The 17,260-nt window shown below is 40.4% G+C and overlaps 1 protein-coding gene across 2 annotated transcripts in view; it reads right to left on the bottom strand.

Annotated features, from left to right (window-relative positions):
* Window positions 1–17,260, bottom strand: part of LOC111665943 (phospholipid-transporting ATPase ABCA1) — a 146,550-nt gene that overhangs the window by 26,107 nt on the left and 103,183 nt on the right. For both annotated transcript variants that reach the window (XM_023421077.2, XM_023421078.2), the window contains exons 37-43: window positions 16,205–16,382; window positions 14,937–15,052; window positions 13,259–13,403; window positions 7,798–7,921; window positions 5,453–5,582; window positions 4,836–4,956; window positions 238–300 (exon numbers count right to left, since the gene is read on the bottom strand). In XM_023421077.2, coding sequence (XP_023276845.1) covers window positions 238–300; window positions 4,836–4,956; window positions 5,453–5,582; window positions 7,798–7,921; window positions 13,259–13,403; window positions 14,937–15,052; window positions 16,205–16,382 — 877 coding nt within the window. The remainder of the gene's footprint in view (window positions 1–237; window positions 301–4,835; window positions 4,957–5,452; window positions 5,583–7,797; window positions 7,922–13,258; window positions 13,404–14,936; window positions 15,053–16,204; window positions 16,383–17,260) is intronic.

Raw genomic sequence — 17,260 nt, 5'->3', positions numbered from 1 at the left:
TTTTGATTGGACTCAGAAATCACTGCAGACTGTAAATCAAAGCCCAGTCAGAGAATCTCTGCTCATTGCTGCATGCTCTCATGTGTTAATATTTTGTAAATATTGTCTTCAATATTCAATTTCTGTTGACTGCGTCTTCTTTCAGTCCATTGATGTACAAATTTCCAATAAAGTCTTCTAACATGGGCAAATTCTACTTGAATAGGTCCGTGTGTGATTCAGCAGCATTTGGCTCACCTCTGCGGCAGGTACGCCCACACATAGCTTGTCCACAGCAGGGGTGCTCTTCCGAGGGTAAACCTGCAGGGAGCAGACAATAAAATGAATCAACCAGCCCGCTAGAGAAAGAGAGAGAAAGAGGGAGAGGAGGCAGGGAAGGGGTGGGGAGCAGACAGTGTGAAAGATAGCAGAGAGGATGGCATGAGAAAATATGGAGCGATACACCAGAGCAGCAGGGAAGAGGTGAGATGGAAGAAGCAGGTGGAAAAAGAAGGACAGAGAGACACACACAAAGTGAAGGAAACAAATTTTAACGAGAAGGGATAATTTGCAACATTTAGAGCGAGCCAGATGGGAAAAGGTATGGAAAAAAAACAAAAGAAAAAACAGTGAGACACTTGCACAGGGGGGAAGGAGAGGACATGAACATTAGTATTTGTGACTGCAACGACAGCATTCATGAGGAAATCTGTCTCCACTTTGAGTACCACTTCAGTACCCTCACTAACCTTCAACAAACTCACAAGTCGCCCAGTATTTTATGTACGGAGGCCAACTTTAAGCAAAGCCGCATTTGGTGGTGCCGTTTGATGACTTTAGGGAAGAAGACTGCTTTCCTTAGTCTGATAAAATACTATAAACAAGTCTGTTAAACATGGCACGCGTAGATAACAAGACTAAACATACAGCCATGCCAGGGAACACATTACACACCACAGTTGTCGGAAGGTTGAAAAAGGCATTCACTTGGAGTTGTGTTTCTGGCGCCTGATGAACGCACCATGCACATTACAGTATTCACTCTTGTTTTAGCTCCGCTTTGGTCTCCACCAACTAAAGGGAAATCTGGCATTTCAGCTACCTAATCATTAGGGTTCTGCCTCTGGTGACAATGAATGTCTAAGTCCGATTTTATGGTAATCCAGTTGACATTTGTCAAGATACACCACTAGGCAGGCCGACCCGAAAGGAAACTAGACCCCTATGAGATGCAGAATCCCATCTCTCAGGACAAAGAGGAAAATGAAACTACTCACATTCTGACTGTGAGTCAGTACCCTGCTAAGATCATGTAGCGACACTAGAAATGAGAAGGCGCTTGATGTTTTTCACATCTCACTCGAAAAACTTTCTACGGTGCATCCACATCCTCCCACGCTGACCAACCTCATCCGAGCACATTTGCATCATCTGAAAAATCTCACCAGTGGAGGTAAAGAAACATAAACTTCAAGTGAACAGGATATGTTAAAAAATAAAAAAATAAAAAATAAAAAATAAAAACATTTGACAAGATGAGGTACTTATACTTAGTGCATGAGGGGTTTTTCCACATCCAAGACTATGTAAGGGTTTGATATGTTTTCAAAGTGGTTTGAAAGCAGTGTTGTCTTGCTCTAGCGCGAAAAGACAAGACAAGGTCTTTGTTGTTGTTGCTGAGTGTGACAGTGAAGACATTTAACATTCAAAATCAAGGACATCACTCTGTCCCTTTGAGTTATGAAAGAGTGAAAGAGTGACTACTGTTGACTGTGTTTTTAGTTTCTTAAAAGTTGAAAACATAGTTCTCAACGAGCGCTGTGTATGTTCACATGCCTGTATGTGATTGTCAGCGACTGAAGCATGAACGTTCATTAAAACAGACAAGTGACAGTGTACCTTCATCAGTATGAAGGATACACTTCCTGTATAGAATTTCCAAACCAAATATCCACCATTAGAAACAGTCATCTGTTCCAGATGTATTCTGAATGCTACCATGCAAATGTAAATTTAGAAGCGCCACTTCAAGCCTGACAAACAATGACTTTGCATTTATTACACAGTTGGCACATCAAAAGAGGTATTTGATAAAAGCAGAAGTTGCACAGATCCATCATTCTTCCAGTGCCATCTGGCAGCTGCACTCGGTACATATCAACCTGTATTACACATACTACTTTTTAGTGATAGTTTGCAGTGCTAAAGCTACATCAAAGCAGCAGACACGTGTATTGAAGAAGGCAATTAAAGGATAATTCCCCTCTGACTCGAGCACCACAGCAGCTGTCATGATAAACAGGCCGACATCTAATCAGATGAGACAGTTGAGAGAGCTGGCGGTTGTGCAACCCTTAAATATATATTTAAGTTGGAAAATCACGAGCTTTAAGCTCTAAATGACATACTTCAGGTAGTACGCCAAGACACGGCTCTATTTAAAAATGAGTCACCAACATGTGGTCCATCCAGTCCACAAACGATAAACAGTACTATGAGGTGTTACCTCTAGGTACCTGAAGGAAGTGGCTCCCAACTTTCCCCAGGTTTTGAATTCTCAAGGTTTTTATAGGAATTCAATGATAAAAAAAAGAATACAAATTACAATATGATTGTAATATGATTTCTGGAAAAACAAGATTTCCATCCATCCTCCTTGCCATGAACATATAGGGCTGGGCGATAACACCATTTTGATAAATATCACACAAAAAAATCCGCCAATAACAATTAAAAACTGTTGAGTAATTCACTCTAACTGTATCTGTTGTGCTTTTGGGTTGATCTGCACAACCACTCTATGAAGCTGCAGCAACAGGTTAATGGAGCTGACACGTGTAGGCCCACATGTGTCCTTCCTCATTAATGGTGTAAAATGGATGTGTTAAAAATGATCTATACGGATTAATATGAAAAAATATATATATTGTGATAGTATTTTTCTCCATATTGACCAGCCCTAGGAGTATACTTGTAGTATGCCAAGTTGCTACTTGTCAGTAATTAGTCACAAGGTTCTTTAAAAACTTTCCCTGTCGGCTTAGTGAGTGACTGGAAGGTTAAACTGACAGCACTGGGCCTGGAAAGTGTTCACAGATGGACACACTTCCATTAAAGTCTCCATCGATTACAGTGCTGACGCTAATGCAACAGCTAAGTGGAGGCTAGCAGGTGGGGCGCATTGCAAAGCACTCCTGTTCAGAGCAGCAGGAAGAGGAAGGGGAGGAGCAGGAATATGACACATGATTGATGGCCTGTCGATTGCTTCAGAGGCATGTTTAGATTTATGACAGGGCCCAGCCTGTGGCGCATGGCCACCGAAGCCACGCGCTCATTGATCAATTTGTTATCTGCACCCCAAATGGATGGGGCACAGCTGTGGTGGGAGTCAATGAGGGCACCGCAGGAAGAATCCTGATGCCTTCTGCCACTGCACCGCTGTTTTTGTGTGGTGATGGGCCACTGTGTCTCATCTCAGAGAAATGTTGTCAGCCATGAAGGTGCACATGAACGATGGCTGAGCTGCTTGTCAACAACAGACGAGCTCAGTCACATCTAATGTATTCTTTGGCACTGTTTTAGAGTTTTATTTTTACAGTACAGTGGTCCTGTTTTTTGGGGGATTAAGTGTTTTCATGAGTTGTGGTGTAGTGTATTAAAAAAGTTAGCTCTACAAGTTTTCCCTGAAAAGGCAACATGCTTCTCCAAAACTTTTCACCTTGTGAGACAATGTGTAATATATTACCCAACCAACTGTTATACTCGGCGCTTGTTCAGTAATTACCGTAGGGAGTGTGGTGCACGTCTGTGTCTGTGTCTGTGCAATGAGTGAAAGATTAACCACGGTGAGACTAAGAAGACCAAGGGAGTAAAGGAGTGAAGAAGGGTGGTAAGTAGCAAAAGGCTGTTAGATTGTCCAGCTGTTGGCACTGGAGCTGCAAAGCAGGCAGCTGTGGTGACACTTCCTGCTGCCCCACCGCCTGCAGGGAGGGAACATCTGCCGTTGGATGAGGCGTTAATCTCGGCGGTGTTGAGGCACGCACTGTCACAGCACGCTCAACTTCACCTACCAGAACCTGGGAGGGCCTGAGCTGTAAGGGAGCAAAGACCTTTACATACCTAAAAATGCAATTTTGTTAGATTTTCATGCCCACTTAAGATGTTTGTGGATGAGCTGTGGACTTAAAACCCCCTTTTCCCATTTGCCCTGAAAACTGAAACTAGTACAGGTGCAAGTTAAAAAAAACTCCTCCTACCCACACATATCTATGTGCACAAAGTTGATTATTGCAATTTAAGGTCTTTCTTGTAAAAGAGATGATGTAGTTCAAAAGACTTTTTGGTTAAATAAAGAAAAAAAAATACAATTTATCAAATTATTATTACATTTTTAATAGTGTGGGTTATCACGGTATAATGTTAGAAAACAAATAGAAACGCTTGAAGGAGGGAAAAAAAAGCTAAAGTGCATACTGGCCTGGTGTGTAGGCGGGCTCAGTATATACAAATGTAAAATGTGTGCAGTATATGTCACAAAATTTTCAATGCACTCGAGTGCAAATATGCAAAAGTGCAGGGCAGAGCAAAGGAGTCACAGAGCATACAGAGGTCAGAGGACACAGGTCACCGCCCTGATGACCTGGACGAAGAAGCTTTTTCTGACTCTCTCTGTGTTGGACTTGTGGCTTGTTCCCATAAACAATCAAAGACAATCTCACAATTTATAGAAAAAAAATAAATAAAAAAATCAATCAACCTCTACCAAAAAAAGAAAAGATTGGTCATCAAGTGGGAAAAGTGTCATCATGTATTAATGTAACATTTTAGCAAGAGCTCCAAAATGCACTTTACAATACCTTAGTGAGGTCACAGATCCTCAGAAGGTCATTCTCAGCTTTGCCTTCATACACTCGGTCACGTTCACGGGCAACATCGATATCCTCCTCCTCCGCAGATAATGACTTCCCTAAAATAAGCCTGGCAGAGAGAAGTCAACTGCAGTTGGTATAACACCCTTCATTAAAATTAACATGAACTCGCATGCCAAATTATGTGGGTCAAAGTTTAATCTCAGTGAAACAATCTCTGCAATTTTCATAAATAGTAGAAGCCATAGGCATTAGTTTCCATGGCAACTGTGGTTTTGGACTAGGTAAACACTCAGGCAAAGGAGAAAAAATGGAAATCGGGTAGTAGTTGCCTGACAGATTCACTGTGCAACAGATGTTTCATATGAATTGAGTGCACAGTACATTAGTAATTTAAATGGAGGAGAATAGAGGGGAACTGAAATGACTGAAACAAATATTGGATGATGTTATACAACTTTATCGAAAACATGGACATGAACAGCAACATAAATGAACATTACTAAGCAAATGTAAGGTCACATTTAGATAGACAGACAAACTTCCCTGATTCCTGCCAGTTTGATTTAATTCACTCTGACACTACTGCTGACAGCAGCGTTTACCTTGGTTTGCAGAAGAACTTATACTGGATGAGGATTGTGATGACAAACATGACAACTCCCTGGATGGACATGGCGAAAAGGTTCTTTCCCACCATTTCCCAGCTGAGTGGATCCTTGAAACGGTCCTCCCCTGATAAAAGAGGAGGGAAAAACAAAGTTAATTCAGACAGGAAGGTAAGTAATCAAATGTGTTATAACCATGTGTCATTTCATGTTAATTTCCAGCCCTTATCTACAAGCTCAGAGAATGATTTAGCAGAAAACATTGTCAAAACAAAAATGGATTGCCAGATGTGCATTTTCTTTCATGGACAGCCAAATATAGCTATCTTTGTCAAAAGTTAGTGGAGAGGTGGAATTTGTCAGCTCTTTGAAGTGTTTTTGAGACATATTCATTGGTGAAAGCCAGCAGTTTAAAATGCCACTTAGCCTTAAAAATAAAACATAAAAAAAATGCTGTCACCTATGTCATGTGAGGAAATTGCTGACATCCTGCACTTTTCATGTTGAAGCCTCTTTTGGCTAATGAACACGTAAGTAAACCTGTGACAGCCCCCGACTCTAATCATTTTCAATTCTGCTCTCTCTCTCTTTCCTCCTTCTCTCAGCTTCTACAACCCTTGAGCCCAAGGGGGGAGAGTAAGGAGACAAGAAAAACGAAAGCGCTTTTGGTCTCATTCTCTGGTAAATAGCCCCTCTCCACACTAGTCCTTTTAAGTTGTGATTGCTTTTTTCTTACTCCTCTCCACCACTGCCGCAAATGATTCCTCAAACCACTATTTCCTGCTCCATCTCTCTGCAGATAAGACTCCTCTTCCTCTTTCATGTGCCTTTTTGCCTCTTGATGGCCCCCTCAACCCTGACCTGACTCCACCTCTACAGCCCCGCTCTCCTCTTCTCTCTTTTGTTTGTCTAAATTTAATAGCCTACATGTGAGGAGTAGCTGGAGCTCTAGAGAAGGTTTGAGGGTTGTGCTACTGGTCAAATATTTTCTCTAACTTGTGGGATAAAGAGCTATCTTTTTGTGAAGAGCAGTGCAATGTCACTCTAAAGGAAAGTAAAGGAGTTTGAATGATTTTTTTCTGAGGCTCTAATACATGGTCAACAACAGGAATAAAGTTGAGTTTTGCACTATTTTTTAGAAATGCTAGCAGCTATTGGATAGATTGTCCCTTAGCTTTTCATTTAGCAACATCATCAGGTCAAAATTCCACCTTGCCCAACACTTTGATTTGTAACCAAATTATCACAAAAGTGGTGACATTAATGTAAAGGTGTACGAACAAATCACTTCCTCTGTGAAATGTCAATGCATGCTAGTTGTCAGACATGGAGACGGCAGTAATACATAGACGTTAGAATGATTAGTTACCAATATACATTCACTATAATAAACCAGAATGAATCACAAAAAGCCCTTTATAAATTCACAATAACAGCACAAGCTAATAGTTTGTTTTGCTGACATGCTTAACTAAGACCATGGTGAAGAATATACCAGCTAAACATCAACAGGATAGCATGCTGGCATTAGCATGTAGCTCTTCTTTTATATCAAGCACAGACTGTAAAATAACTGTAATCTGTTTAACCTTTTGAACCCTGTGGTACACTTTGTCTCTGTTAGTGATGATTTAAGTGTGTTTTGGTCTGAACTGGACTCAGTCTTCACATAACCTTGACAGATTATACGTTGCTTGAAAGTTCCAAGTCTCCTGATTCTATCTGTGCAAAGCATTTTAGGATCCACACATCAAGGCAACAGCTGCTGACAACGAATTTGTTCAGACTTGTGGGTATGTCTCAGAAGTATTTGGTGCAGTGCTACAGACCTTATATCCCATTTTTTATACCAAAAAATAAATAAATAAAAACAAGGCAAAAAAACCCCCATACATTCCTACCATGTTTTTGCTCTGTAACTTAGTTTCAGAACGTCTTATTCTAAAATCTAAAGAGTTGCAGTTTAAAGGAGACCAAGGTTACAACAGTAATCCAAAGAGTTGAAAAACAGTAACCGTTTTATTTTGGGTAAATTATTTTCAGGCTTGTGTTTCCACTGAAAGAACAGCACTGAGACTTTCTGTGAAAATGTATCAGTGTCACATGGTATCTTAAAATGAGGCAGATTGCTGTTCTGGTATTAAAATATAGTCACTTGAGTCATGTTCATTTGTACTGTATTATGAAAAATTAAACTATCTAACCCACTTGGCAGATGTTTTCATTTTTGTTCGAGGAAAGAATAATCTTGGAGCATCATATTACACAAAATTAATGATTAAAGTGGGCATTTTGTTTTCTCTGAGACTGGTTATGCTGTGATAGTGGTGGTGGCCTCTTACCAAAACTGCTGAAGAGGGTGGCTATTGCCTGGTTCTGGGCCATGTCAATAAGCCCTCTGCCCAGACAGAAATGTGGGAATATCAGCAGCACCTGCTTCACGATATTGTTGATGCGGGACACATTCTGTTGAGGCAAACAAACAAACACATAAGACAGAAATTAGTGGCATGCGAGCTTTGAATATTTGAGGCTCTGACTGTGAATGAGCCAGCACAAGCCCTTTATGTTGACTTGAATCAGCGGGGCCAGAGGCTCAAGAGGTTTAGAAGACAGTGTGTAGTTGCCCTGACGCAAGCGTGGATAATTAACAAACAACCTGCACTCCCTTTGCATGCTGAGCGCTGTTGTGTTGCGGGGCTCTAAGTGGCACGCTGAGGAAGCACAGAGCATCTAAGTTCATTTACCTTCTTGATGTTGGAATTTAGCGAACGTTACGGAACATACTGTGTGATCTGTGAGGGGGCACACATGCATAATGTGCAAACACAGACTCAGGTGAGCAGATGTTCATCCTTAAAATCATTACTGAGGGGAGAGGGAGCATCCAGAGACCAAAGAAACACTGAGAGGGAACAAAAAAAAATGTGGAAACACCTACAGGCACTCTGTGTGTCTGCTTCTTTTGTTTCCTCTGATACTGTACACAAGAACTGATAGGCACAAACACGGAGCAAAAGCATATTGTTTCACTGTTTTCACGAGGCATACATAAGAAAGAAATAATCTTATCTCAGGGCATTTCCTCACTACAAATTGTCCTTCTCCCCAAAACAGTTCGGTCCTTTTTCTCATCCCTGAGGCTACGATTCAATGCCAATCTAGTGGAGCAGAAAAGCAATAATTAATGAAATGAAGAGACGATGGACAAGCCTGTAGCAAACTGGTCTGAAATAAGGCAGGAAGTACAGTAAGTCGGGGAGGAAGGAAAGGGTGAGAGAGGAAAAGGCAGCGAGAGGAAAGACAAAATATTACTACATTTGGCGCGGCGTGGCGTTCAAAAGCAAGTTCATGCATTATGCATACAGCTTCATTGCAGCACAGTCTTCAAAGCCCTTGCATACATGGAGAGAGACTATAAATTCATCATTTCTGTTTTTGGGCGAGCCTGAGCAAAGAGTAGGTGGGGCAGGGACAGCAGTGCATTTTGTTAAAGCTGTGTGCAAGATTTCCAGATGATGGCCATTATTGTCGCAGAATTTATTCATGGATGCGTGTAACTGCTCTGTGATTTATTAGTTTCACAGAGTAAGCCTTCAGTTGGCAGCTGAGGATGAGTGCATGCAGCCTTATGATAAAAACAAAAAATAGATATTTTTGTCAAGTAATTTCACTGCATGTCTGTATACTTTTTAAAGGAACAGTTCAAAATTTAGAATCCGTGCTTATTAGCGTTCTCGCAGAGAGTTAGATTAGAAGATTGATAACATTCTCATGCCTGTGTGGTAAACATGTTTAGCTTACTATAAAGACTGGAAACGGGGAAACAGCTAGTCTGGCTCTGTCAAAAGTTAATAATGTCTGCCCACCGGCATCTCTGAAGCTCACTAATTAACACATTACATCTTGTGTTAGTAACTTCCTAGAGTCAGGTTGCCTGGCAGGTGGTTACAGCCAGGCTAAGTGTCTTTCTACACCTGTACCTTCTTGTACAGAAAAAAAAACAAGCAAGCTGTCTCCTGTTTCAAGTCTTTATCCTAAACTAAGCTAATCACTAGCTGGTTACATTTTTAGGAGATGTGTGAGAGTGGTACTGATCCTCTCATCTAACTCTCAGCAAGGAAACAAATAAGCACTTTTTCCAAAATGTCAAATTATTCCATTAAACCAGCGTGTTTGCCTCCCCTGCGCTACATGATCATGGAATCGGAGGCATGAGCAAGCCCCATCTTGGATAAACAAAAATTATCATTAATGCAGCTAAACATTTTTTAAAATGACCACTGGCAGAAGCTTCCTGTCTTTCTTAACATTTAAACTGTACATTACCATTCGTAACACGTCATACGAGGGCATTCGGGTCAAAGAAGACAGAAGAAGAAAGAAAGAAATCTAACTTGATCTTCCCTCCTTGTGGCAAAACATACAGTAATGTTCAAGATTAATAGTGGACATGTGCATATGTGAGTTTTTTTTTTTTTTTTGCATGAGTAGGTGGTCACTGGCCTCTCAGGCAGATACGAGAGCGAGATGAAAATGCCTCATTGATCACCGTGTCAAAGCAAACCTTCAGATGTCCGGCCACGTGTTCAACAGTAATTCATCACTCCTTTTATCTACATTTGCAGGTTTGCCTGAAGACTAAAGGCTGCAAAGAACTTCAATCACACTGATCACTAACCACACACATAAAAAATAAATTCCTATTCTAAACTGGAAGGGAGATCAGTATTCATAACATTCAGAATAAAACACTATGGATCGCATCATTAAAGAACAACAGTCTTTGTTACAGCATTTGTTGAACCAGTTTTTCCGGTTGAATTTATCATATATGTCCTTTCAACAGATAAACTAGCTTGATCTTTAATTAAATATAGAAACAAAGATCATTTTTCCACAGCTGCAGTTCTGAATCAGCAGAGGGGGTTTTACTTAAACATGACATTAACACTATCTTCTTTACCGTTTGCATTTTGTGTCAAACACTTTTATCCCCCAGTCGTTAGCAAACGCACGTAAACACATACACACACAAGCACACACACACACACACACACACACATGTTCATACATGCACCTCAAGGGATTTGCCTGTAGGCATTGCTGTTCTTTACATTCAACACTAAGCCTGTACAGAGAAAGAGAAAGTCAAATAAATAAACAGCAGCTGTGACCTTGGCTGAATGTGGCCCATCTGTCTGCCAGAGGAATGCAAAGAAAGCAAGACCTAATTTGAGATCAATACATGAAATAACACATCTTCTCTTGACTGGGTGTTCATCAAGGAGATCTAAGAGGCTGTTAGTCCGGGAGGACAAAATGCTGTACAATTTTCCCCCCTCACGTTAGTGCTATGTGCTCATAAATCATTTTCAAATGGTTTTGAAGGTGGCATAGTCTGCGAGGCGCTTATCTGACCCATATCGCTACTTGCGCTTATTCCCACAGCACGACTTCATTCATAATGCTGGGACTGGCAATGAGAGCAGACAGAGACAATATATGGCTCCAACAGTCTAGTTAGATATTTTCTGGAGACAATATTGTCGGGAACGCTGTAAACCAGCTAATTCAGGAGTTTTTCGCTAAACTTAGTTCTTTCGTTGTCAGACATTGTGAGTGATTTTGAAAAAAAAGGGTGGAGAGACTCGTCAGCACAAGTCCTTGCTTCTGTTATGAAGAATATAATATAAAAACTGCTGCTTTTTATGTCTATTTTAAAACTGCCTGTCAATAAAGGCTGCTGGACTCCAATTACACTAGATGAGAAAGCATAGTACCTGGCCACACTGCCACACCTATAGTTTTATTCTGGAAAATCTGTCTGTGCCTGTGGTTATCTCTGAGTGGCACGTGGTGGAGGTATTGACTCAGACACTGCTCCAAGCATGCAAGGCAGGCTGGGATTGATGCAATCCGCAGGGAGCTGGACAGTCCTGAGGGGAAGAAAATCTCCCATTGGTCTCAAGACAAAACTGGGGCACAGAGTCTGTATCAGTGCAGCTCTGCTCTCTCGCTCTGTTACTTTTTCTATTTCCTCTCTTGGAAAAATGGTGCTATGCCCAAAAGGGATCTAGATTCACCCTGCGTTTTAAAACAGAGAACAGACTGAAAGCCTGTAGCTTTACATTTGAGCGTCATTGTTTAACTAATATCACTGCTGGGGAGTCTGAAAATGATAAGACGAAGCTTTGAAACAGTGGAAGTCGCAAAAGGGGAAGGCTGTATTGAGCTGTCATGTGCGCGATCTACCCTTTTTCTGCCAATCTGGGGCACATAAGGGCACCATCGTATCTATGTTAGCTATTTTCTGAAGGGGTCTGTTCCTTAGAGATTTCCGCTCCGAGCAGCGGACACAAGAAAACCTGGAGTGTTGCAACATTTGTTGATTGATGTTGACCCATCAGGTTTTCTTATCAGCGGTGACATCAAGTCAGATTAGCTGAATTATCTTGGACCCGTGTCCCTGTCGAGTCTCAGACAAACACGATCTCTGTCCCTAATGCCTTGGACAAGAGAAGTGCACAGTAAATCCATCCCTTTACACCGCCCGTGGGCAACATGCTGTCCATTAAATTATCACCAGTGGCGCCTTTTATGAGTAATATGCTCCACTAACACCGTATAAATAAATAAAGTGAACAACAAAACGGCAACGATGAAGTTTCTTTGAGGAGAGATGTACCAGCTGAAAATACAAATTGATAATGAACGCTAGTGATAATGAAATCCCGATGCAAATGAGGCAGCCTCGTTAGGAGACAGAAAACATCTCATGCCATCGCCGAGTGGCGCCAGAGGAAACGTCACGTCGAGGCTGGCGTGTCGGAGGGGACAGAGTGTGCAGGGACGTCTTACAGACAACATTTCGCTCCGTCTGAAGTGTCGGATCCGAGCTGTGGGAGACATTCTGATGAAGCATCAGATGTATGAGCAGCTTGTCAGTGAGTGAAGTGCTGTTAACAAGTAATGACGGATCAGCGCCAGACTAAAAATATCAAGTGAAAAAGATTCAAGTGTGGGTGATGTATGCTAATTGTGCAAATAACAATAAGGGTCTACAAATCAAATCAGACATATTTAGTTCAGACGGCAAATGAAAAAGATATCAAGAAAAGTAGATAATTTTTTCGCCAATTATCTCCACCTGTAAGGAACTGAGAGTCCTGGCGTTCACACAAATTGTAGTCAGAGTAGACCAATTTCTGCTCTGTTAATGAAATGTGATTTCAACTACATTAAAAAGTAAAATGACTGACATGTCAACACCTCCCTTCTCTTTCCTCTACAAAACTAACCTCTCAGTTTCTTATTTAGTTCTTTTTTTGGTGTCTTTGTCTTTTGATTCCCTGGAGACCGAAGCAGCTTGCAGTTAAAATGAACACTTGCTGAAAGATGGATGAGGAAAGTTCTCCGAAGACCCGTTTCTCACCAAACGATTAAACATTAAGAAGAATAGAGGAACTAATTCCTTTGAAAAATCCTTGAGAGGATAAAGGAAATATATTAAAAGTTATACCAGGTGGGTACATATTCCACCCACACGCATATGAAAACCTGTGCTTTGATGACACAGAGTGCTTATCTATGATTCAAGTCAATTAGCCATCCACTGCCATAGCTTCCAAATATAATTTTTATGTATATGGGAGATTTAATGTCTGTGCTGCTGTTTCATAGTAATTGCTCTTCTGTGGTGATAAAGTTGTGCCACTATATATGTATAGTGTATATGTGTTTCTCTTATTTTTCTGCCCACTCCTGATTATATATGAGTCTTTGTTTGTGGCTGCCACTTACATCATCGTCAAAGAGCTCCATAACAAAGGTGGCCACGCTACCGTTGATGCCAATAAAGAGGTTGATGCAGGTCAGAACCACGTAGGCTGTGCTGGGCACACTGAAGATGAAGGAGGCGGGATACATCATGGGGGTGATGGACCACCTAAATAGAACAAAACACTGTCACAGATACAAACAGAGAAGCCTCTGACCTGATTTAAACAAAACTATAGAAAAAGTTAGAATTACAGAGCTGACCTCCACTGCGATCTATACTCATTAAACACACTATCAGGGTTATCGTAACAGTATAAACCAACATTAAGTCTCCAGTCACTGAATCCATTCCATTATCAATTCATGAATGCAGATTACTAGGTCATCTGTGCTGTTCCATGGGTCCACCAGCCTCTTCTGATCATTTGCACGTCCAGAACGGGACCCGTAAAAGCACTGCTGCATGATAAAGGCCACCCACGCTTGTAGTTGAAGTGCAGCAGTGGTGTAATGTTTGTCTTGGTGGATATACTGTGGCATCCACTTCCCTTCATTTATTTGACAGAGTGTTGCACTGCAGATTAAGACTTTCCACACAAAAGATACGATGACTGTATAAAATATGATGCACTGGTACAGATTAAACTACTGGCTATAAAACAAGCTCCATCTAGACCAACTCAAACAGTAAAATGCTGCCTCCTCATTAGCGTATCAGTGATAGCATAATAATTCAATGACAGGCCTATCATATATAGGCTAATACACTCACAGGGGCCTTTATTCCTGAATTATGAGAAGCCCACTTTTACTTTTGAGACTTGATGTCACTGATATTTTCAATTCAGAACTTTTACGCGTTACGGAGTATTTTATGTTTCAGTCTTGTAAACTGTGTACACGTGTATGCGCACCACTACACCCCTGAAGTCAAGTATTGTAACCATTAGAGCATAGAATATTTCACATGGAGGAAATAATTGTCTAAATTAACTTTTTATTAGTGAGTTTGGTCTGAACTCTGGAAACGTAATGGACTAATTTGAATGTGATGATTGTAATAATGGCTCATTTGCAGGTCTATTGAAAAGGTCAGTCCCAAAATCACTGACTTCACTTCTGAATTTTGGCTTTGCTTGGCTTTTTTTTTGACAGTATCACAGATCTGGCAGATCATGTTGGGTCTAACACGTGAACATAACATATTGACTTTAGCTGGCTCTCAGTTGGGGACACAGAAAGACAATGCTGCAACAGCATGGACATAGCACTGATGCTATGATCACCACAATGGCACAGTACAAACGTATTTGTATGAATAACACGAAATTGTGCATAATTGTTATCAACTATAGTCGAGCGTCATCTTAACTATAGTTTATGTATTACACAGATATTTTGTCAATCTTGAACTTATGTTAGCCTTATGCTTGGAACGGTATGTTATGTATGATAAGTGCTTGCTCTGAATTATTCTGTACTGATGGTCTCAAACTAAAGCCATCTTTTCTGCTCCCTAAATATCCAAAGGGATTTAACTAACGCCATCAAACTTTGCTGATCAGAAAACTGCAGTCCCCGTCAAGCCAAATGCGTCATAAAGCTCCCTACAACCGAAACTTCAGCCACAGAATTGGAACCTGTTATCACTCTGAAACTTTAACGAGCACATTTTTCAAAAAGTTTTTAATGTACTTACCCATACAGAATAAGCAGCAGAATCAGAGCAGGCAGGTTGGGAGGGGAAACATATGCTTTTTGTTGGAAGCAGAGGAAGATCACAATCACAATCAAGCATGGGATGATGTAGTTACACTGTCGGAACAAACACAGGTAAATAACATAAGTCTCTTCCAGCAGCAGAGGCCTGTCCGCTCTCTAGGGCATTCCTGAATATTTCAAAATATTGTATGCTTTTGACATTTTTTTCCAGACAAACTGAAAGGCTGTGTAATTCTGTCTAATAATTAGCACTCACATATACCTTGCTTAATTTTTCTAATTAATTCAGTGAATAACAGACTCATCCGACTGTCTCATTTTTGGGGCAAGTGAAACACTGAACTGAACAAATGTACAATTCTTATAATTATTTTCAACTAAGAGACTAATATCTATTTAATATTTGTTTAAATCCATTCAGTATCAAAAATAAAGCTGGAAACAAAAGCTTAAGAGCTGAACTAAAATAAGTGATGACACTACTATCATACATTCAATTTTGGATTAATATTCTCTTTGTCTGCAGAGCGCTCTATAAAACAAATCCACTGTTTTCCACTGGTGGATAAATGATGTAGTAAAGATAAAGTAAATAGAATGTAGCAAGATACTATGATTTATTTACTATGATTTATTTACAGTTCCCAGAAAAAGTTTACACCGAATTATTAAGGAGCTTTCAATCTGGATTTCCTGTATTATATCTATTGTTGATAGAGCTTGCATGCTAATGCAGAAAGCTCCGGGCTAGAATCATTAGACTGGCTCCTTAGGTACATTTGTCTTCAACTCAGACAGCATTTATCCACCGTAATGATGAGCGCCCTGATGCCATTTCTTTACCAAAGGTACCTGATAAAATGTTGACTTCCATTATGCCTCAGGGAAACTGCTGGTAAGCCTGTTGAGCGTAACCAGCAGGGGTAGCTGCTGTCGATAATTACGCCTCAGCCAATAACTGCTGCTCAGGTGAAGCTTTTCCCAGAAGCCAGTGGTGTCAAAGCTACATTATCAATTACAGTAGATGGATCTTTTTTTAAAATATAGCCGTAGGAGGAAAAAATACCTTCGGTATAGTAGAAGATTATCAAACTAGGGTGAAATGAGGCCTGTGGTGCTGAAGTCCGCCTTCGCTTTCCACTTTCCAGATTTACTTTATTATGTAATAAAGTGGGAAAACTAAAGTGTACCTCAAGAAGCATTAGTTATGAGGTGATACAGAAGCCTGTCAAAACAGGTACTTACCATGTCCCAGGCAAAATTGGCCAACCAGTATACAGCTGGGTTTACTCCACTGACAAATTGCAGATGCTTGGCTTTGTTCACCCGCTCTTGGATGAGGAAGAGGACAAAGCTGGCAGGGATGAAGGACATGGCAAAGATAACGCAGATGGACACCACCACGTCAGTGGAGGTTGTGGCCCTGTTTGATTGAATAGAGCACAGCAAACAGGAAGTCAACGGGAGAGCTATTACTGTGTACAGGGACAATGACAAAGAAGAAACCAAAATAGGTGCAGAGATTAAACTTTGTCCTGGACATATTTGTAAATGTTTCATTTGTTAGAAGACTATTTGAGGATATATTTTGATTCAGAATTATCCTTTCTGATGAGAGCAAGACAAGGCCACATAAAAGGAAATTACGTCATTAAAACTCAGGTAACTTTATTTATAATCTACCGTTGCCACTGGGCTTTCACATGCTATAATATGTAAGCCCTTACCTTAGGGTGCTGTGAGGTGCTTTGGAAAAAAAAACTGTCCACATGATTTGAAATATGAGATATCTTTATGGAATACAGACCTTTAGCTCAATTGAAATCTAAATTAAATGGTCTCATGGTTTCTACGAAACTGATTAAAGTTCTAGGGAATACAGGCTCACTTGATTTTCCATTTCAGTGGGCAGAAGCCATCATTATATACCACAGCATTCACACTGACTTTGTCTGCCAATATTCACTAAACCAAAAGTATTAATAATCACCACACTGACATCAGTGAGAGTAACAGAAAGGTATAGCAACTTAACACTGTGCTGTGGGCAAAGTGTATTCAAGACTGTCACTGTTAAAAAAAACATATGACTGAATAAAAGTGAAGAGATTCTCTTGTCACCAGGAAATGAGCCAGATGACACTTACAGAGTTGAAACAGCATTTGGCTCATTCCCTGTAATGCAACCAACAGATTATACTTATTACTTCGCACTGTTAGGATACATTTAAACAATTTTTCTTACACTTGCAGAAAGAATCTATATAACTAATGTTGTTAGTATTGATGACTTAATTAGAC

The sequence above is a fragment of the Seriola lalandi genome, unplaced genomic scaffold (genome assembly GCF_002814215.2).
Source record: "Seriola lalandi dorsalis isolate HSWRI2012SDOR001 ecotype SW California unplaced genomic scaffold, Sedor1 jcf7180002054663, whole genome shotgun sequence".
NCBI lineage: Eukaryota > Metazoa > Chordata > Actinopteri > Carangiformes > Carangidae > Seriola > Seriola lalandi.
The sequence above is the reverse complement of the archived record's forward strand: the minus strand, read 5'-3'. Positions and strand labels throughout refer to the sequence as shown.